The sequence below is a fragment of the Orbicella faveolata genome, unplaced genomic scaffold (assembly GCF_042242905.1).
Source record: "Orbicella faveolata isolate gen_17 unplaced genomic scaffold, um_ofav_v1 contig_34, whole genome shotgun sequence".
NCBI classification, from domain to species: Eukaryota; Metazoa; Cnidaria; class Anthozoa; order Scleractinia; family Merulinidae; genus Orbicella; species Orbicella faveolata.
The window spans coordinates 9,478,908-9,495,810 of NW_028301563.1; the positions used below are offsets into that span (position 1 = coordinate 9,478,908).

Genomic DNA, 16,903 nt, shown 5'->3' on the forward strand with positions numbered 1-16,903 from the left:
AAATTCCTAGGAATTTCTAGGAATTTCCTAAGAATTCCTACGAAAAAATTCCTAGGAATTCCTAGGAATCTGAGGTGTGAATTTTCACGGTAATTCGGACTCGGAATTCCTAGGAATTCCAACTGAAATATACTCACCATGAAAATTCCTTAAAATTCCCAAAAATTCCCAAAAATTCCCAAAAATTCCTAGGAATTTCTGAGAATAACTTGGAATTTGTAGGATTTTTTGAGAATAGGTTGGAATTTTTTGGAAAATCTGAGAAAAACTGGGAATTTTGTATCATTTGTAGGCCAGACAAAATTCTGATTGATGCCCAGCATTAAAATAACAAATAAAGTCACTGATATCACATCAAACAGGTTTTAAATTAATGGTTTATTACATTGGCTTTCATGAATTTAAACATAAGAATAATTCTCCTGTTTCTTTTTCTTACATCAAGAATCAAAAGTAAAACTGAAAACAGATATGAAGGTCAAACTTTTACATGTTTGATAAAAAGAGAACTTTTTCAGATAATTTACTTACTTTTTTGGTTTACAAATCCAACAATTTTCCATACTCAAGATTTTAGCTTAAATTATTGCTATTATGTGGAACAAATCTGGATTTTCATGAATGTAAGGAATCAGTGATAAGAACAAAACTAAAACAATCCTTAAAATTAAAAAAGGCTGAGTTTGGGCAAACTTAGCTGTTGTTCAGTTATTTCTGTTGATTCCGCAGCTTCTTTTCTTGCCCTCTAATTAGGCTGTCAACAGCTAGCCTCTTCATCTTCATCTTTGTTGTATGATACCTAAAACAAAATTTAAAAAATACATTACATTGTGATATATATGAGGTATATTTATGTGCTCACAGTTTAATACATGCAGATAATTTAGACATGACTGTAAGCTGGTTGAAATGTTAAAAGAGAAGACTTGATAATTGAAGGGGTGAGTGCAAAACCATGCTAAGTGACAATTTGGGTGAAAAAAAAAATTTCACGAATTCAAAGGGCTTGAATTTTTGCATGTGGTCTTCAATGTAATAGAAAAAAGTGGTCCTGTATTTTTGTCGCTGGTTTTTGCTTCGTTTATAAAGACGCTGCTAGGAAAACTGAGTGGTTTTTCTGCATACGCAATATCTCGAAAACGAAGCGAAGCTCAGCGGAAAAACTACAGGACATTGTTAAACATACCTAAACAAAACTGCATGCGAAATTTGGAGCGTTTTCGACAAAGTTCACTTTGATTAAAATACCTAGCGCCCTTTTCCCGCCGAGGTCTTCAAATAAACGAAGCTGGGCCTTTGTTATGATAAACAGAGCTGACCCTTTGTTATAATAGCAAAGCCAAGCCTTTGTTATAAGTCGAAGTCTCGCCTCAGTTTATTATAACAAAGGATCGGCCCGCCGCGACCGCAAGGACTTTGATTTTACTTAGAAACCAGCAAAATGTCAATTTCATGCAACTTATATAAGCTCAAATTTGTTGATTTCAGGTCAAAAGTGGTTAAAACATTGACTCATGTTAACGCGCGAGGGCAAGGATGTTGATTTCCCTTAGAAAGCAGCAAAATGTCAATTTCACGCAACGTAAAAGCTCAAAAATGTCGATTTCAGGTCAAAAAAGGTTTAAATGTTGATTTCATGTTAACCCGTGACGGGAAGGTCGTTGATTTCACTTAGAAAACAGCAAAATGTTGATTTAATGCAGCGTATAAGCTCAAAAATGTTGATTTCACGTAACGCGTGACGGCAAGGATGTTGATTTCACTTAGAAAACAGAAAAATGTTGATTTAACGCAGCGTATAAGCTCAAAAATGTTGATTTCAGGTCTAAATAGGTAAAAATGTTGATTTCACGCAACGCGTGACCGCAAGGATGTTGATTTCACTTAGAAAACAGCAAAATGTTAATTTCACGCAACGTATAAGCTCAAAAATGTTGATTTCAGGTTTAAATAGGTAAAATATGGTGGCCGGAAAATAGTGTTAACATCTGGAACTTACTTTGGTTATCTGGGACAATGACTATCTGCACTGAACAAATAAAATTAGTTGACAGAGCTCTAATGCGGCACATCTCTTTTTTGTTTGATGGTACTTCGTTTGCCGCTCGATCGATTCACGTGTTGTGCTCACGTCACAATGACCGATGTAAACAATCTGTTCCCAGATTTCCGCTCTATATATGCTGTGAGATTTGATTTTGACTTCATACATTATAAACAGTCTGCCTGTTTGCTGTTCAACAAATAAACTCCTAAAGACATGGCTAGGAAAAGCCAAGTATTTTTGCATACGTTATAACTCGAAAACGAAGCAAAAACCAGCGACAAAAATACAGGGCCGCGTTTTTCTATTACATTGAAGACCACATGCAAAAATTCAAGCCCTTTCGCGAAAATTTTTTTTTTTCACCCAAATCGTCACTTAGCATGGTTTTGCACTCACCCTTTCAATTGTGAAAGTGCTTGTATACTATTGATAAATATGTTACATAAATCTTGAGCTTACAGTAGATTAAATCAAGGTTTTCCATCTTCTACAAGTGTATCAACAACTCTCGAATTGGGGGATATATATCACGGTTTTTAGCCAAATTTAGATATTAGAAATATTAAAAAAGACACTTAAAACATTAAAGGAACATTTAAATAATAGAGTAAACACAAAAGAATATATAGATGGACAAAAATTGAAGATCAACACGGATTGCCATACAGTCAGGATGAAACACACAGGAGACATATCAAACTCGTGCACACTGTGGCTGCCTCGTTGGAGTTTTTGTCAAGAACTTTGACTGGGATCAGAGAGAACTGCTGTATTTATTTCGTTTGAACAAGTGAGGCGAGAGAAACGACTTGTTATTCGCAAATCAAATTGTTTAGGCACGCACTCTGGGCAACCTAAATTGTTTCAACTTTGCCTTAGCCAGAATTCATTTCATGCCATGACTGAGTGACCCACTCGTGTATGATTCGTGATGATAAAGTTCATTCAAAAGCTTTTGTCTAAATACAAGAATTTACTTTGTATAATATAACGTTACTTGAATTCGATTACTCACCAAATAATTTTGTAAACGGCTAATCTGCCCTTTGAATTTTTCCCCGTTGAACCATCCACAGTAAGACTTTCTTTTGGCTCCAAATCTTCGCCAAGAATAACTTGTTTCTCGTTAATGACACTCACGCTGTTTTCTTCTGGTCACAGGACCGCAGCAAAAACCATTTTGATATAATTTTGGAAGTGAAATCTACTAAAATGCACGAGCGATCAATAAAGCGATCTTTGTCATGTTCAGTCACGAGGATAGTCACGTGAAAATTCGCGTGCTGTGATTGGTTCAGTTGATCAGTTGAGGAGAGAATGGAAACTGGAGAAGAAGGAGAGAGAGACTGGCAACGAGGTTGCCGGACCAGTCGCTTTCGATGGTAAGTCTGTTTCCCTTTCCATGCTGTTTTGGTGGTTTTTTGAAAGATGGGTCTCGCTTCAAAAGGAAAAAACTACGCAAACTTTTTACGAAGAAATCAAGGAGGAAAATGGAACGTACTTTAACTGGTTGATCTGTTCCCGACGGTTGTCAAGATAACAAAGGATCGTGAGGCACTTAAATCAAGTTCACTGCTACGGTAAGGAATCCAATTTTATAGGGATTTTCTGTTATGATAAGCTATAATTGTAAATAAATCAAACTACATTGTAAGCAATGCATTGTGTGCTCTTTAAAAACCCCAAAAGCCGAAATTCACCTAAAAGGTTTCAGATCGACCTGAGGAAACGAGATAAATTCTGCGAAATAAGCTTAAGCTTGTTGTATTAGTCCACCAAATCTATTTTTAGAGCTCACGTGTTTCAACACCCAGTCAGCACAATGCAGCAAGTATAAATTTGCAATGCTTGTCATTTTTTCCTTTGAATTATTTATAAGGATTAACATGATATGAGATCTATAGTCTTTTCAATACATCAAGATGTAGGTTTTTTTCTATTTGCATTGTCATTTATTTATGTCAGTTATTTATTTGTTTCCCACTGACTCATAATCTTTTCGATTCTTTTGATTTTGTTGTGTCATGAATTAAAGTGACCATGAGGACAAGGAAATACAAGAAACATATTGATGATCCCACTATACCCATACCAAAATCTACAAGATTCAACCACATAAATCGCTTAAAGCAGTGTTCACAGGCCACTTGACGTCATCTCCCTCTCTTGCATCCCTTTTTCCTGGAGATCATTTCCAGCACCATGAACAGAACACCTCAGAGTTTTCGGCTCACCTGAGTGAGATGGCTGTTGACAAAAATGTTGTGGATGACTTTGATGGATTATGGAGTGAACCTTTATGCAAGAATTGAAGCTTCACAGAAGCATTTGATGAAATTGAGTTGCCTATACCTGAAAAAACTACAGAAATACCAACTGACGTAATACACAACAACTCAGATTTGTCCACAGACAGTGATTCAGATAATGATGTTGAAGTTTCTAGTTCTGACTCCTCTGAAGAAATTGAGAACTCTGACACTGATGACCATTCACTGGACTCCCCTGATGAAAGTGAAACTAATGGTTCCCAAGAAAAAAACATTTTCTGCCAAAGAATATGCCTGCATGGCTATTCTGGCCTTAATTTCAAGACATTGTATGACAATGAGAGGCTGCTAAAGATATCCTTGTTTTAATGAAACTACTGGTAATTTGTCCAGAGAATGTCACCCGCCAGTACAGTTTTACAAATGTACAGCAAGTGTGTGGAAACTGTGAGCTTTTCGTTTATGACATCTGTGAGAGATGTCTTCCTCTTTTTCCTAATGTCATAAAGGATCAAGTCAAAAATTGTTCAACAGTGGGCTGTGATGGGTATGTGGGTGAATCTACAATTATATTAAATATATACATGTATATGTATACTTTTGGTTTTATTGAAATTGTAAATAATATATATTCATTTATGGTGACAGAATTTTTTGCTTAATCTATTTATCAAATCTAAGAGCATCCATTTTTCTATCAGTTAAACTCTGGGTGTTTGATTTAAGGGTCCATACGGGCACATATACACTAGCAAATTATGTTGGATCTAAAAAGCAATGTTATCAGTGCTATAGTTTTATTTTGAGTTGTCAGACTTAAACTGCGATTAATGTACATTTGTTTGGAAATAATTACCTTGGAGCTTGACAACAATAAAAAGGTATGGAACTCCAGAGAAATGATCCTGTTGATTTCTACTAATTCACAGAAACTGATTCATGCACTGAGTTCATCTTTAATTTTGACATTTTGGGAAATTTATAGAAATTTCCAACAATATTTCATGTGTTTTAGCTATTCCCAAAAATTCCTAGATATTCCAAACACATTAGTTTTTTTAAAACAGTCTGGGAAATAATAGGAGTTCCTAGGAATTCCCAATAATTCCCAGTCATACTTTTCACTACTCCCAAATATTCTCAGAAATTCCAAGGTCTTGGATTAAGCATAATTTGCATGGCTTGGAATAACTTGGAATTCCTAGGAATTCCCAATAATTCCCAGTCATACTTTCACTATTCCCAAATATTCCCAGAAATTCCAAGGTCTTGGATAAAGCATAATTTGCATGTCTTGGAATAACTTGGAATTCCTAGGAATTCCCAGACTACTGGGAATTTATTTCGCAGGGGTAGCGCCTCTGATAGAGCATTACCCAACAGGAGGCTCTATCGAATGCACAAACCCCTGGATAACAATGCTGAGGATGATTTTTGTTACCGAACCATAAACTTATATGCACCACATCGGTACATATATTTCTTCTCTGATGTACCACATCTGATCAAGACCACAAGGAACTGCCTCTACAGCTCTGGACACGGATCATGCACACGGTATGTTTTGTGATGTGATATTATTTACCATTTAGTTGGGAGCTATTATTGAAACACAATGATTAACAATAGTGTGATTGCAATAAACCTTCACAATACTAAACTAATAGATACTGGTTGACAATATTTATATTTGTTCCTTTTTTGTTTAGTAAACTACTGTCAGTATTACCCACTAACATTCAATTTCTATTTCACAGTGTTATTGCAATCACTCTTGCTGGGTTTTTTTTTATTATTAAATTGGTTCTACTAATCTATTAGTGTGACAGTCAAATACACAAGAGTAAAAATTATTTAAAGAATACTAAAAGGTGTATTATACTGCTTTCACCCCAGCACTGACACATGTTAAAAAATTAGCATGTTTATTTGAAACATGTTTCCTCAAAACATGTTTGTTCTCTACTGTTCCCATTAGTTTTTGTTTCCAAACACATGCCATGCCATAGTTCTATTTATAATTTAAAAAATGAACCTTGAAATTGCTCTTGTATTCATTCAATGAATTAATCTCACTTAAGAAGCCCTTCGAGAACTTGCTTTGCCTTCACTCTTGGCCACCAGCAGATGAAATCTATACAACGTTTTAAATACTGAATAACTATCCACTTCGTACAACTGGCCCCAGTATTATATATGAGCACTGTCATACTGTATATTAAAATATGTGAAACAATTTCTGCTTAGGTACATGTGGAATGACGGGCATTATGTGCTGTGGCAACATATAGTTCAGCTGTTTTACCAAGATGTTGAGAATGGTTTGAAGTTGATGCCTAGATTAACTTATGATCACATTAAGCTGAATTCCTATTCAACTATGCATGTAAGTCTGGCAGCCCAGGTACTGAGTTCTACTGTGGCAGCTGTGTTGAAGTCATTTGGTCCTCCAGATGCAACAGGTACATCAAAGCTGTGTGAAATGGTGGATTCTTATTTTGATTGTCTCAATGTGTGCAGCACAACTGAGCATCAAAGGAAGAGGAAACCATTTCTTGCACCATATAGATCAGTGGATGATCCAAGATTTCTTTGGTTGACAAATGATTTCCTTGGCTATCTGAAGGACTGGAAGGACAGCATCGCCCAACGCCCTGGTAATTTCATTCAGAATGCCAGGAGCAGGATTTTCTTATCTTGGCAGACTTATGAAGGCCTGCAGATCTCAGCTTATTCAGTTGTAGAGGCAACAAAGTTTCTTCTGAATGAAGGTGTGGAGTATGTCTTAACTGAGAGGTTCTGCCAAGATCCTTTAGAAAAATACTTTGGAAACCAAAGAAAGCTTGGAAGAAGAAATGACAACCCTGACTTGAAGATGTTTGGCTACAACAACAACACCATCAGAGTACAACGTGCTGTCTCCTGTCAGTCTGGGCACACGCGTGGGAGGAAAGACAGACACAGATCATGGGTCAATGTTTCAAATGACTCAGTGCCAAAGAGAAAGAAACAATGATTAACTTATACATAAGTCAAATTTATTTTATTTTACGGATAGTGCGGGGAGGAGGGGGGGCCTTTAGTCCCCTCCCCCCCCCCCCACTTTTTCACAAGGATGATGTTTCATTGTTTAATATATAGACATGTATTTTTTCTATGTAAATATTTCAACGTGTAATTTTTCTATGTAAATATTTCAACTTGCACATATGAGTGTAAACAGCTTGGTAGACAGTAGTGTAGCAGCATCCCCCCCTCCCCGGCCACTTTTTCGCAAGGATGACATTTATTTGTTTTAGTATGAGGTACCAGACCTCCCTACAAACTCTCACACGCGGCCCTCGTTTTCAAGCCCCCCAGTTTAAAATGGGCTTCGTCCCTAATATTTTAAATATACATTGTGACATGTACGCTGATTGACCAGCTACTGGTATTTTTCTATGCAAATATTTCAACTTGCACATATCAATGTAAATAATTTTTATTGTTAGTCAGTTATTGTTTTGAAGTATAAGCAAACTTGTGTTAACATTATTTAACAACAAATGCAACGGTAACTTATTACAACAAACAAATATGGACATGATTTGGTCAAGGCGTCACAATAAATAAAATTGTTTATTGCATGGTGATTTTCACAATTTAGCTTTGCCTTTGTTGGTCATACTCATGGGAGGCTCTACTTTTCTCCCTACGAAGTGCTTTTGATTTCATTTGTTTCAATCTAATCTTATGTTTCTGGATAATATCTTTTGCAAAAGAAAATGAACGCACTTTGATATACAATTGTATGATGTTGTGCAAAACATCTTTGGCAACACTACTGTTGATTATCAGTTCAGAATTGGATAACATTGAATTGTATGCTGAGACTACTTCAACATCATGAACAGATCTTGATATAATACTATTTTGCATGTTAATAATAATATTTTGCATGTTAGTCTTGGAAGTGGCATCCCTGAAATAATGTTCAGTTCTCTCAAAAATTGATTGAGCATTTTTTGAAATTGCCCACAAACCACCACGATTTAAAGATGAAGTTAACTTCTGGTTTTCAATTTCATTCTGGTCTTCTAATTTGCCAGCCTTAAGGATGGAGATCGCCTGCTCACTTTCTGATGATTTACCAGCATGCTTGGTATGAAGTTTATGAAGCACATAACCTCCAATATACTGTAGTCCAGCTTTTTCTTCATCTGAAAGTTTAGTTAATGGGGCACAAGTACACATGCTTTCAATTTTCTCCTTGCTGTGTACCAACATACAATCAGCAACCTTGGTAGACAGTAGTGTAGCAGCGTTCCTTGATAATCCCTCAAAATGCTTAACTGCATTCAGAGCTATGGTCGAGTAGAAGGAAGAATACAATCTTTCAGCATTTCCAGACGTTATCAAGCGTTTATATAGGTCTTCAATATCACAGAATCCAGCTGTTACGTCTTGCAGACCGTTGTTGTAGGTGTAGGATCTTAGATCGTCTCTGACTGATTTTGGATAGATTTTGTTGTCAGCAATTTTGTGTTTAGCTTTTTCAACAATTCTTGAGTAAGCTACAAAAGTTAAATAGCTCTCTTGTCCTCCTTCTTTTTGCTTCTCGACATCTCTCGTATCTTTGTGTTTAACTGTCTTGTGTCGTTTCAGTCCGCTCTTGCTTTTGCATTTCTTGTGGCACAGTTCGCACACAACGTTTTCGAGTTGAACCTGTTGTAAACAAAAGTAACTTTCAGTTGAGAAATCAGTCATAAAACGATACTACAAATTCTAGTTCTAAGCATAGTTAATGGAAATAAAATAAGAAACCACTTAATAATTACATCGTCAGTACAAGGATTTAGTTATAACACAAGTCGCTATAAAAAAGCAGCACCGATGATACCCGATGATACTCGATCGAGCTGAAAGAAGATGAACGTCAAAGCACAGCTCTTTTCGCTAACTTCTGGGTGGCTAAGAAAGAATATAATACTCACTTCATCTGCAGCGTCTCTAAACTGTTCATCAAGCCCTTCTTCGTCTTCCAAAATACCTAAAATAGCGTCAAAATCGTCTCCAATGATAAGCAAATCGTTCGTGTCCGCCATATTGTTTGGGAATGAACGTTTGGCGTGTGCACGGTCAATGTCACGTGATGGTGCAATTCAACCTTAAACGCGAAACAAAAGGCCGGCCCTTTGAAGTTTGCCGGGTTTCACAACCAGTCCCCTCCACTAACTATGAGAAAACCTGCAAGATTTCGAACTATGTCTTACTGGAGTATTTCAGTCACAACTGAGTTCTTCAAAAGATCTCGGCAATACTTTCATCCTTTTCCAGGCTTCGTTATTGCTAAATTTAGCTTAGTGCTTTATTCAACTCCTACGGACAACGTTTTGGAATTCATTGCTATGATCTCGAAAGGGGACATACACCGATTGCAAACATGGTGACGATAGCACCAAAGCGGAGCTTTTTGGTAGCAACCGTTGCTAAGGGCTGGCCAGTTCGGTTTTCCTAGGAATTTTGCAGCTTTTGCACTTCGCAATCGGATGCAGAAATCGAAAGGAAAGCTGGTTTAAGGAGATATGTCGTCGAAATATTCCTAAGTAGATATTTGGGGAGCTGTAAAGGTCAGTATTTTTACTAAATCAGCGTTTGCATTTTCATTGTTATGCATTGTTATGCAGATTTGAGCGTTGAAAACGCAACACAACGGCGACGTATTTTATTGAAATGCATCTTTAGCTTCTACTGTACGTTGCCTGTTTTCAACGTGAGCATGGACAGACCTGTGGAAAAGATGCATGTAAACGAACTTAAAGAACTTCTTCGCAGCAAGAATGTGAGCCTCAAAGAATTAACAGTGAAGGCACAACTAAACTGTTTAAGATTTCATGTAAGCTTTCGTTGAATAAATTTTGAAACCATTTTAATAAGCCTACGTTTAATAAGCCTACGTTTAATAAGCCTACATTTTAATAAGCCGACTATTCCATGCCTGCAAAGAGTTTGGCTTGACTATCAGCATCAAAAAGACCAACATCATGGCCCAGGACACAGACTCCACTCCTGTCATCACCATCGACAGCACAACCCTTGAAGTGGTGGACTCTTTCACCTACCTGGGCTCCACAATGACCAGCTCCCTCTCCCTTGATACAGAAATCAGCACCAGGATTGCCAAGGCCGCTGCAGTTATGGCCAAGCTCGGCAAGCGCGTCTAGGAGAACAGCCAGTTGACGGTAAATACCAAGCTCCGTGTCTACCAAGCCTGTGTCCTCAGCACTCTTCTGTATAGCATCGAGTGCTGGACATCCCACGCCGGGCAAGAGAAGCGGCTCAACAGCTTCCATCTCCGCTGTCTCCGACGCCTCCTGCACATCAAGTGGCAGGACAGAGTAACCAATGCTGAGGTTCTTGAGCGAGCTGGCATTCCGAGCGTGTTCATGCTGCTCATGCAAAGGCGTCTCCGCTGGCTCGGGCATGTGCGTCGCATGGACGATGGCCGCATCCCAAAAGAAATGCTCTATGGAGAGCTACGCGAGGGATCCCGCCCTGTTGGCCGGCCAAAGCTCTGCTTCAAGGATGTTTGTAAGCGAGACATGAAGAAAGCAGAGATTGATCCAAACACACGGGAAGAAGTAGCTGACATCAGAGTGGCCTGGCGACATGCAGTATCTTCAGGAGTCGGGAGGGCTGAGAATACCAGAAATGACCAGCAGGCCTTGAAAAGAACCAGAAGGAAGACCAGGGCTGCCTCAATTGCAGCACCATCCTCCTTCGTCTGCGTTATTTGCAACAGAGACTGCCACTCCAGAGTGGGACTCTATAGCCACTCGAGACGATGCTCTGCATCGACATAGCGCTACACCATCGTCTCCAGAGACGAACGGCTGCCGATGACGACGTTCGTTTCACTATTTCCTTGTATTTGATGTATTGTTGTAAGTTAATATAATATTAGTATTAGAATTTTAGGTTTAGGATCTTAGACATTTTATTGGAATTATTGTACCTGATGATTTTTTTACGGTGTATCAATAATGATTATTAAAGATCAAAAGACAAAGAAAGATGACAATTTTAAGATAGGCGTCCTCTATTCACTTCCTAGAGCGAAAGAAGTATTTCCAAACACTTCACCCGCAGCGACGACAGGCGTTCAGCAAAATGAAAATGGCGATCAAGGGAAAGCAGCCTCTTCTGTTCAAACTAAAAAGAGTAATTCAGAAATTGTTGGAGAGAAAGAAGAAAAACTCCGGTTCTGTCCCCAAGAGATAGATATGGACAAAATTTTGGACGACTTTCCCCTATGCACGTAGAATTCTATTGTGAAGTATGTTAGAAACTCTGTTAAAAACATTCAACATTCCCCTGACTACATGGTGATGAAACCGTTTGACCGTGGTGCGAATTTTTTTTTTTTTAATTGAAGGATATATACCTCCACAATGTTTTAGTCGAGCACCACAAGGGAAGCAAGACCTTTTGCTTCAGAGGCCTTTACTATCGAAGTCTGCGGAAAAATGAATCCCCGCGTAACATTAGGTTAGCAATTTCCACTAAACAACCCTATATGTCCCTGCATCATCTTGCACCAGTGTACCTGGATCTCTAGGGTTTTTATAATCATACTGTGGGCCTAATGTATCTTGTTTCTCATTACTACATGACAAAAACGAAATCTATTCCTGACTATTAGAATTCTACTAGTATACTAATGCAAATACTGCAATCTGATTGGTTGAGCTACTCGTATACTATGGCCATTAGAGTGCGGTGGCTGTCGGTCGTCCACGAAATGCCACATTTTTATCGTTTTTCCGAATTTTTGGCAGAAAGTTTAGATGTAAATGGATCATTAAATTCCTGAGACGACTAAAAGAAGGATAATAAGAGTTTCTTGACCTTAAAATCATGAAATTATTGAGTTAACGGGTGCGCGCGCGTAAACACCTGCAAATTTACCAAGGACATTTCAATACCTGCGATTTTGTTATAGTGTGAAGTTCAATAATGCGTACAAAAATAATTGGAAACCGTTATTTGCGTTAATTTCAGTTAGAATTCTACTAAAACAATTAGATTATTCGCTCTCGATTTCTATGAGGCGATAGTTGATGAGGCCGAAGGCCGAATCAACTATCACCTCTCTCGAACTCATAATCTAATTGTTAATTATTTGGTTTGCATCTCCCTTCCCCAGCAGTGGCACAAGCCTAGAGGAAGAAGCATCTCATCAGAACCATTGATGAACATGGTTTTTAAGAAACCCAAATTAGCACTTCAGTACAAACGTCACCTGGCATTTCTTGTTCATTGTATCGTGCAATTAAGACAGTCCCAAAGATTGAAAGTTTCAAAGCCCATTTGCAAAAGTTGAGTAAGAATTGTGGGTGCAGTTCGTACATGAATGCTGAGGGTGAAAAAGTATCCACCAGAGTTAGGCCTGCACCCTTGGGAGGATATTTCAGCTATCAAATGGCACCCACTGAAGGAAACTTCAAAGTTGCATGCAATGTTGACTTTTCCAAGCAACGTAACAGTGACAGTGTTCCCATAACAATTTATCCATCTTTACCAGTATCTTATTTTTCCCCCTGTTTATTGTCACAGGGTGCCCTTCACAACATCAGCAATTTTATGCTTCCTTGAAAATAAGTGAACAGGAGGATGCTGTTACACTCGGTATGAAACACAAACACAACGCAACAATAGCCGATGGTGGAGTGAAAGCAGATCCAGATCGACAGCTTCAACATTTGGAGACATTTTAAATCGAAAATCTATCAGTAATTCTTTTCTTAAGGGGCTTGTTAGGGACATGAATACCTCTGGAAACCTAAGAAATTTGCCAGAGCCCTTGTTAAACGGTATTGAACATGAATGTAAAGCCCACCTGATGAGACAAAGGACACCCAATAGGAAATTGCTGAAATTAAATGCCCCTGCAAACACCGAAATGTCATACCCAAGACAGCATGTGCTGGTGATAGTCAATTTAATCTGCAGCTGAATGATGGCTTCCCAGTTTTAAAGACAAACCACAAATTCTATTATCAGGTTTAAGGGCAAATGGGAATAACAGAGGCAAGGTGGTGCCACTTTGTTACCTACACATTTCAAGGGATGGTCATTAAACGTATTTACTATAATGCAGACTTTGTTACCACTATGTTGGTAAAATTAGAACAGTTTTTCTTTAAGCACTTTGCTAAATATTTCAAGGCACTACCAGTGCCAGTTGAAGTGTGTGCTGTCCCAACAACTGGCACAGTCACTGTTATGGCAACATTAGCAAGCGGTATCAGTGGATGACAAATTACTTCTACTTACTAAAGTAAAGTTTTAAAAGGACACCTCCCTGATATTTAGAGATACAAACCACCTACTAATTATTACAAACAGTCCACATTTGAGTCAGACTACCAGCTAAAAACAGTGGAATAGCTTGATCAAAAACGTAGAAGTTTTTCACCTTGTTTATGGCACTTTCTACATGAATTCGCTCTGATGCTATTTCTTGAGTGGTAATGACTTTTAAAAGGGTCTGTTGACTTCGCAAACCAAGAAACGGGGTGATGTTTAGGCCGCCAACACCAATAGGTTCAAAGAGGTCTTTACATATTTTATGGCTCTTGTACTGTGCAAAAGTAAAGAGGATGGGCTCTAACACTTGATCTCTGTTCCATCAATAATGACCCTTGTTTTGGGGTATTTGTCCTTGAATGACTGGGGCATTGCCTTGTCTATTTTCTGTCTGTCCGACCAAATGTTGAGGTAGCCCAATTTTAAGTACGAAAAATTGACCCAGGAAATGCAGATCCTGTTTGCTGTGGAAACATGCACTCTGAATCTGTGGGCCAAATCAAGTTCAAATAACGCAAGCCTCATTCTGACAGGGACCATAAAGAAGTCATCCAGGGTACTGAGTTTTCGATGTCCTGGCACCAATCCACATCACTTGATACTGAAAATTCTAAATCTTCTGTAGTGCTGTTAGCATAAACAATGTTCTCACCATTCTCACCTGGGTTTAAAACAACTTTTAGCAACTAGAAGGGTTTTACAATTTGGAAATCCCGTGTAAAAATTGATGTCCGAATCAGAGTCTTTAATCTTGTCATTCCAAACAGGCTGTTGAGAAGCTCGTCGACGTTCTTCAAAGGATGCTTAATTTCTAGCGGTAGAGACTTTATTTGTTTTTCTAGCTTTGCAATATATATATTAATGTGCGCACAAATCGCTGATTTCGTCCGAAGCGGAGGATCGCTGTTTTCGCTCACGCTACGGAAGATTGGCATCTCAACTGCTGAAGAGGGATGTTGCGACCGCTTACGTGACGCCTTCCTTTTGGGAGATGCTGCATCATCTATTAAAGTGCACCTAACCCCCAAATTTTTTTTTCGCTTAAACGAATCTACTTGTTATTTGAAATAGTTCTGCGAAAAAATGTTTGGATTCCGTTAAATCCTCGATTTTCTGTGCCCCGACGAAATCTCGAAAATAGCTCCAAAACACCGCCATTTTGTTTCACGACCGAGTTTGAGGAGAATGGGTCTAGCGGCTCTTGTGACGTCTACCCAGGAAGGTTGGATATCTCACGTCCTCTCATTTCCTTCAGGATGGTGCAATACACATTCGAAAAGTGCGCAGAAACGCCTTCCAGAGGTGCTATCGGCTGTTGCAGCAATATTCCAGATTTAAAGAAAGATATACTGTACAATTAACTGACGATGATCGGCTAATGGTGCAACAAAGACGTAAACGATGGTTGATTTTGTCGAACCGAAACAAGCGAACTGAATCTGTGAGAACCATTGAAGAACTCTCACTGGAATTTGTTCCGCAGACTTTCGAACGCTATTTTCATAAATTTTCTGCTTAAAGCTAACCAGAAATTTGTAGAAATACTACCTACAATCTATATTTTCCAATCCTGCAGTATTTATAACATACAAAGTTGTGTGATCCGATCATGATCAAGAAGCGTTATACTGATATGTAAATAGATCGCAACTGTACGCCGCTAACCAACACTTATTTCTCTTTCGATTTAGATGAAAGTCGAAGATTAATCCTTTAGAATACATGATAACAAAATTGTTAGACTCACAGAGTTTTTCGAAGGTTTGGAAATCAGCAGTGCGACAAAGATTCTGTGCAATAGCGTCGAAAATATGACCGCGTAACATTATGTGCGGACCGCTTAGGGAACACATCCTTTTCGCTTATCCGACGAATTTCGCTGCAAACTTTGAGAACAATTTACATTGGTTATTTGGAGTTACGACTTAAAACGTGTGACAATGTGAAATCGGTAATTGTATGAAATGTTTCCTTCCGCCTTGCTTCCCGCAGCTTCAAAAATACAGGTTCAAACAATACGATTTTCAATCGATCGAAGCCAATGTTTTGGAGGTCATCAAGTCTCGAAAACTGCGACACGTACGTCGCTCTTATAAACATGAAGCATTCAACTGAAAGTAAAACACAAGCTGGATTTGACAGAACAATCACACCTTGATAAAATACATTCTCGCTAAGGACAAATGTAAACGGGCTATAAACACGCGTGGGAATCTTATGTTTAGTTGACGAAATTACCATCCAAAGCAGTCCTTGAGTTTTCTTTCCTGCTTTTCGTTTGCCTGCTGCTCCACTTCGTATCTAGCTGTCCATTCCTAATATACAAGCAGCTCGTCCGCAAAGAAGTCTTCCCCTTCGTCGCTTGAAATATTGTAAATTGCTCTCAAAGCTCTAAGCAGTGAGTTCACAGTTGTCGAATTGTCGAATGTGCTCGATCGAAGTCTATTTCGGAGTCTTCCGAATCGAAACTTAACTCTGACTCCAGTGACGAAAAAGAAATGATTCTGAGACAAAACTTGGACGTTTTAGTCCCAAAATACATCGGAACGATTAGTTTTGTGTTCCATTTCCTCGAGCAAATACAGAGAGTTGACTGAGGCGCCATTGTGTTTGGTTCCTGGGTAGACGTCATCAGGTACCGCCGCCCCAGACTCCCTAAAACGCGGTCGTGAAACACTTCAAGCGCGACTTTGAAAGGGCATAGAAAATCGAGGATTCAACCAAATTCAAAAATTTCTTCGCCCAAATGCTTCAAATAAAGTCTAGATTCGTTTTAGTGAAAAAAAAATTTTGGGGTTAGGTGCACTTTAAATATCGGCCACCTGTCAAACTTTTACAAGAAACAGTTGGCTTAAAATGTAACGAACAGATCTTAGTTCGTTCTGGGGAGATACATCCCGCCAAATTTTTATAAACCAAGCCTAAAACGAAAATAGGATGAATGAACAACGACAGCAAGAAACAAAACAAAACAAAACAAAACAAAACAAAACAAAACAAAACAAAACAAAACAAAACAAAACAAAACAAAACAAAACAAAACAAAACAAAACAAAACAAAACAAAACAAAACAAAGCAAAGCAAAGCAAAGCAAAGCAAAGCAAAGCAAAGCAAAGCAAAGCAAAGCAAAGCAAAGCAAAGCAAAGCAAAACAAAACAAAACAAAAACCAGTTAATTACTAGAAAACGAGGGCGAGTAGTTTTATTATTAAATAATATCAAAATTGTAAGAAGAGCT

The 16,903-nt window shown here is 38.3% G+C and overlaps 1 protein-coding gene and 2 long non-coding RNA genes across 3 annotated transcripts; 1 reads left to right on the plus strand and 2 right to left on the minus strand.

The window, feature by feature from the left end:
* Nucleotides 1-359: 359 nt before the first annotated feature.
* On the minus strand, nucleotides 360-3,190 carry LOC149104667 (uncharacterized). The gene is made up of 2 exons (XR_016201302.1): nucleotides 3,063-3,190; nucleotides 360-799 (listed from the first exon to the last, which is right to left on the minus strand). It is a non-coding gene; the product is annotated as an uncharacterized LOC149104667 (long non-coding RNA).
* LOC149104668 (uncharacterized) lies at nucleotides 3,086-5,217 on the plus strand. Its single transcript, XR_016201282.1, has 2 exons — nucleotides 3,086-3,627; nucleotides 4,083-5,217. It is a non-coding gene; the product is annotated as an uncharacterized LOC149104668 (long non-coding RNA).
* Nucleotides 5,218-7,782: 2,565 nt separating this feature from the next.
* LOC149104669 (uncharacterized) lies at nucleotides 7,783-9,429 on the minus strand. Its single transcript, XM_089270890.1, has 2 exons — nucleotides 9,291-9,429; nucleotides 7,783-9,021 (listed from the first exon to the last, which is right to left on the minus strand). The coding sequence occupies exons 1-2, from the start codon at nucleotides 9,399-9,401 to the stop codon at nucleotides 7,960-7,962; spliced, it is 1,173 nt and encodes a 390-aa protein (XP_089127016.1). The 5' UTR covers nucleotides 9,402-9,429; the 3' UTR covers nucleotides 7,783-7,959.
* Nucleotides 9,430-16,903: the final 7,474 nt, after the last annotated feature.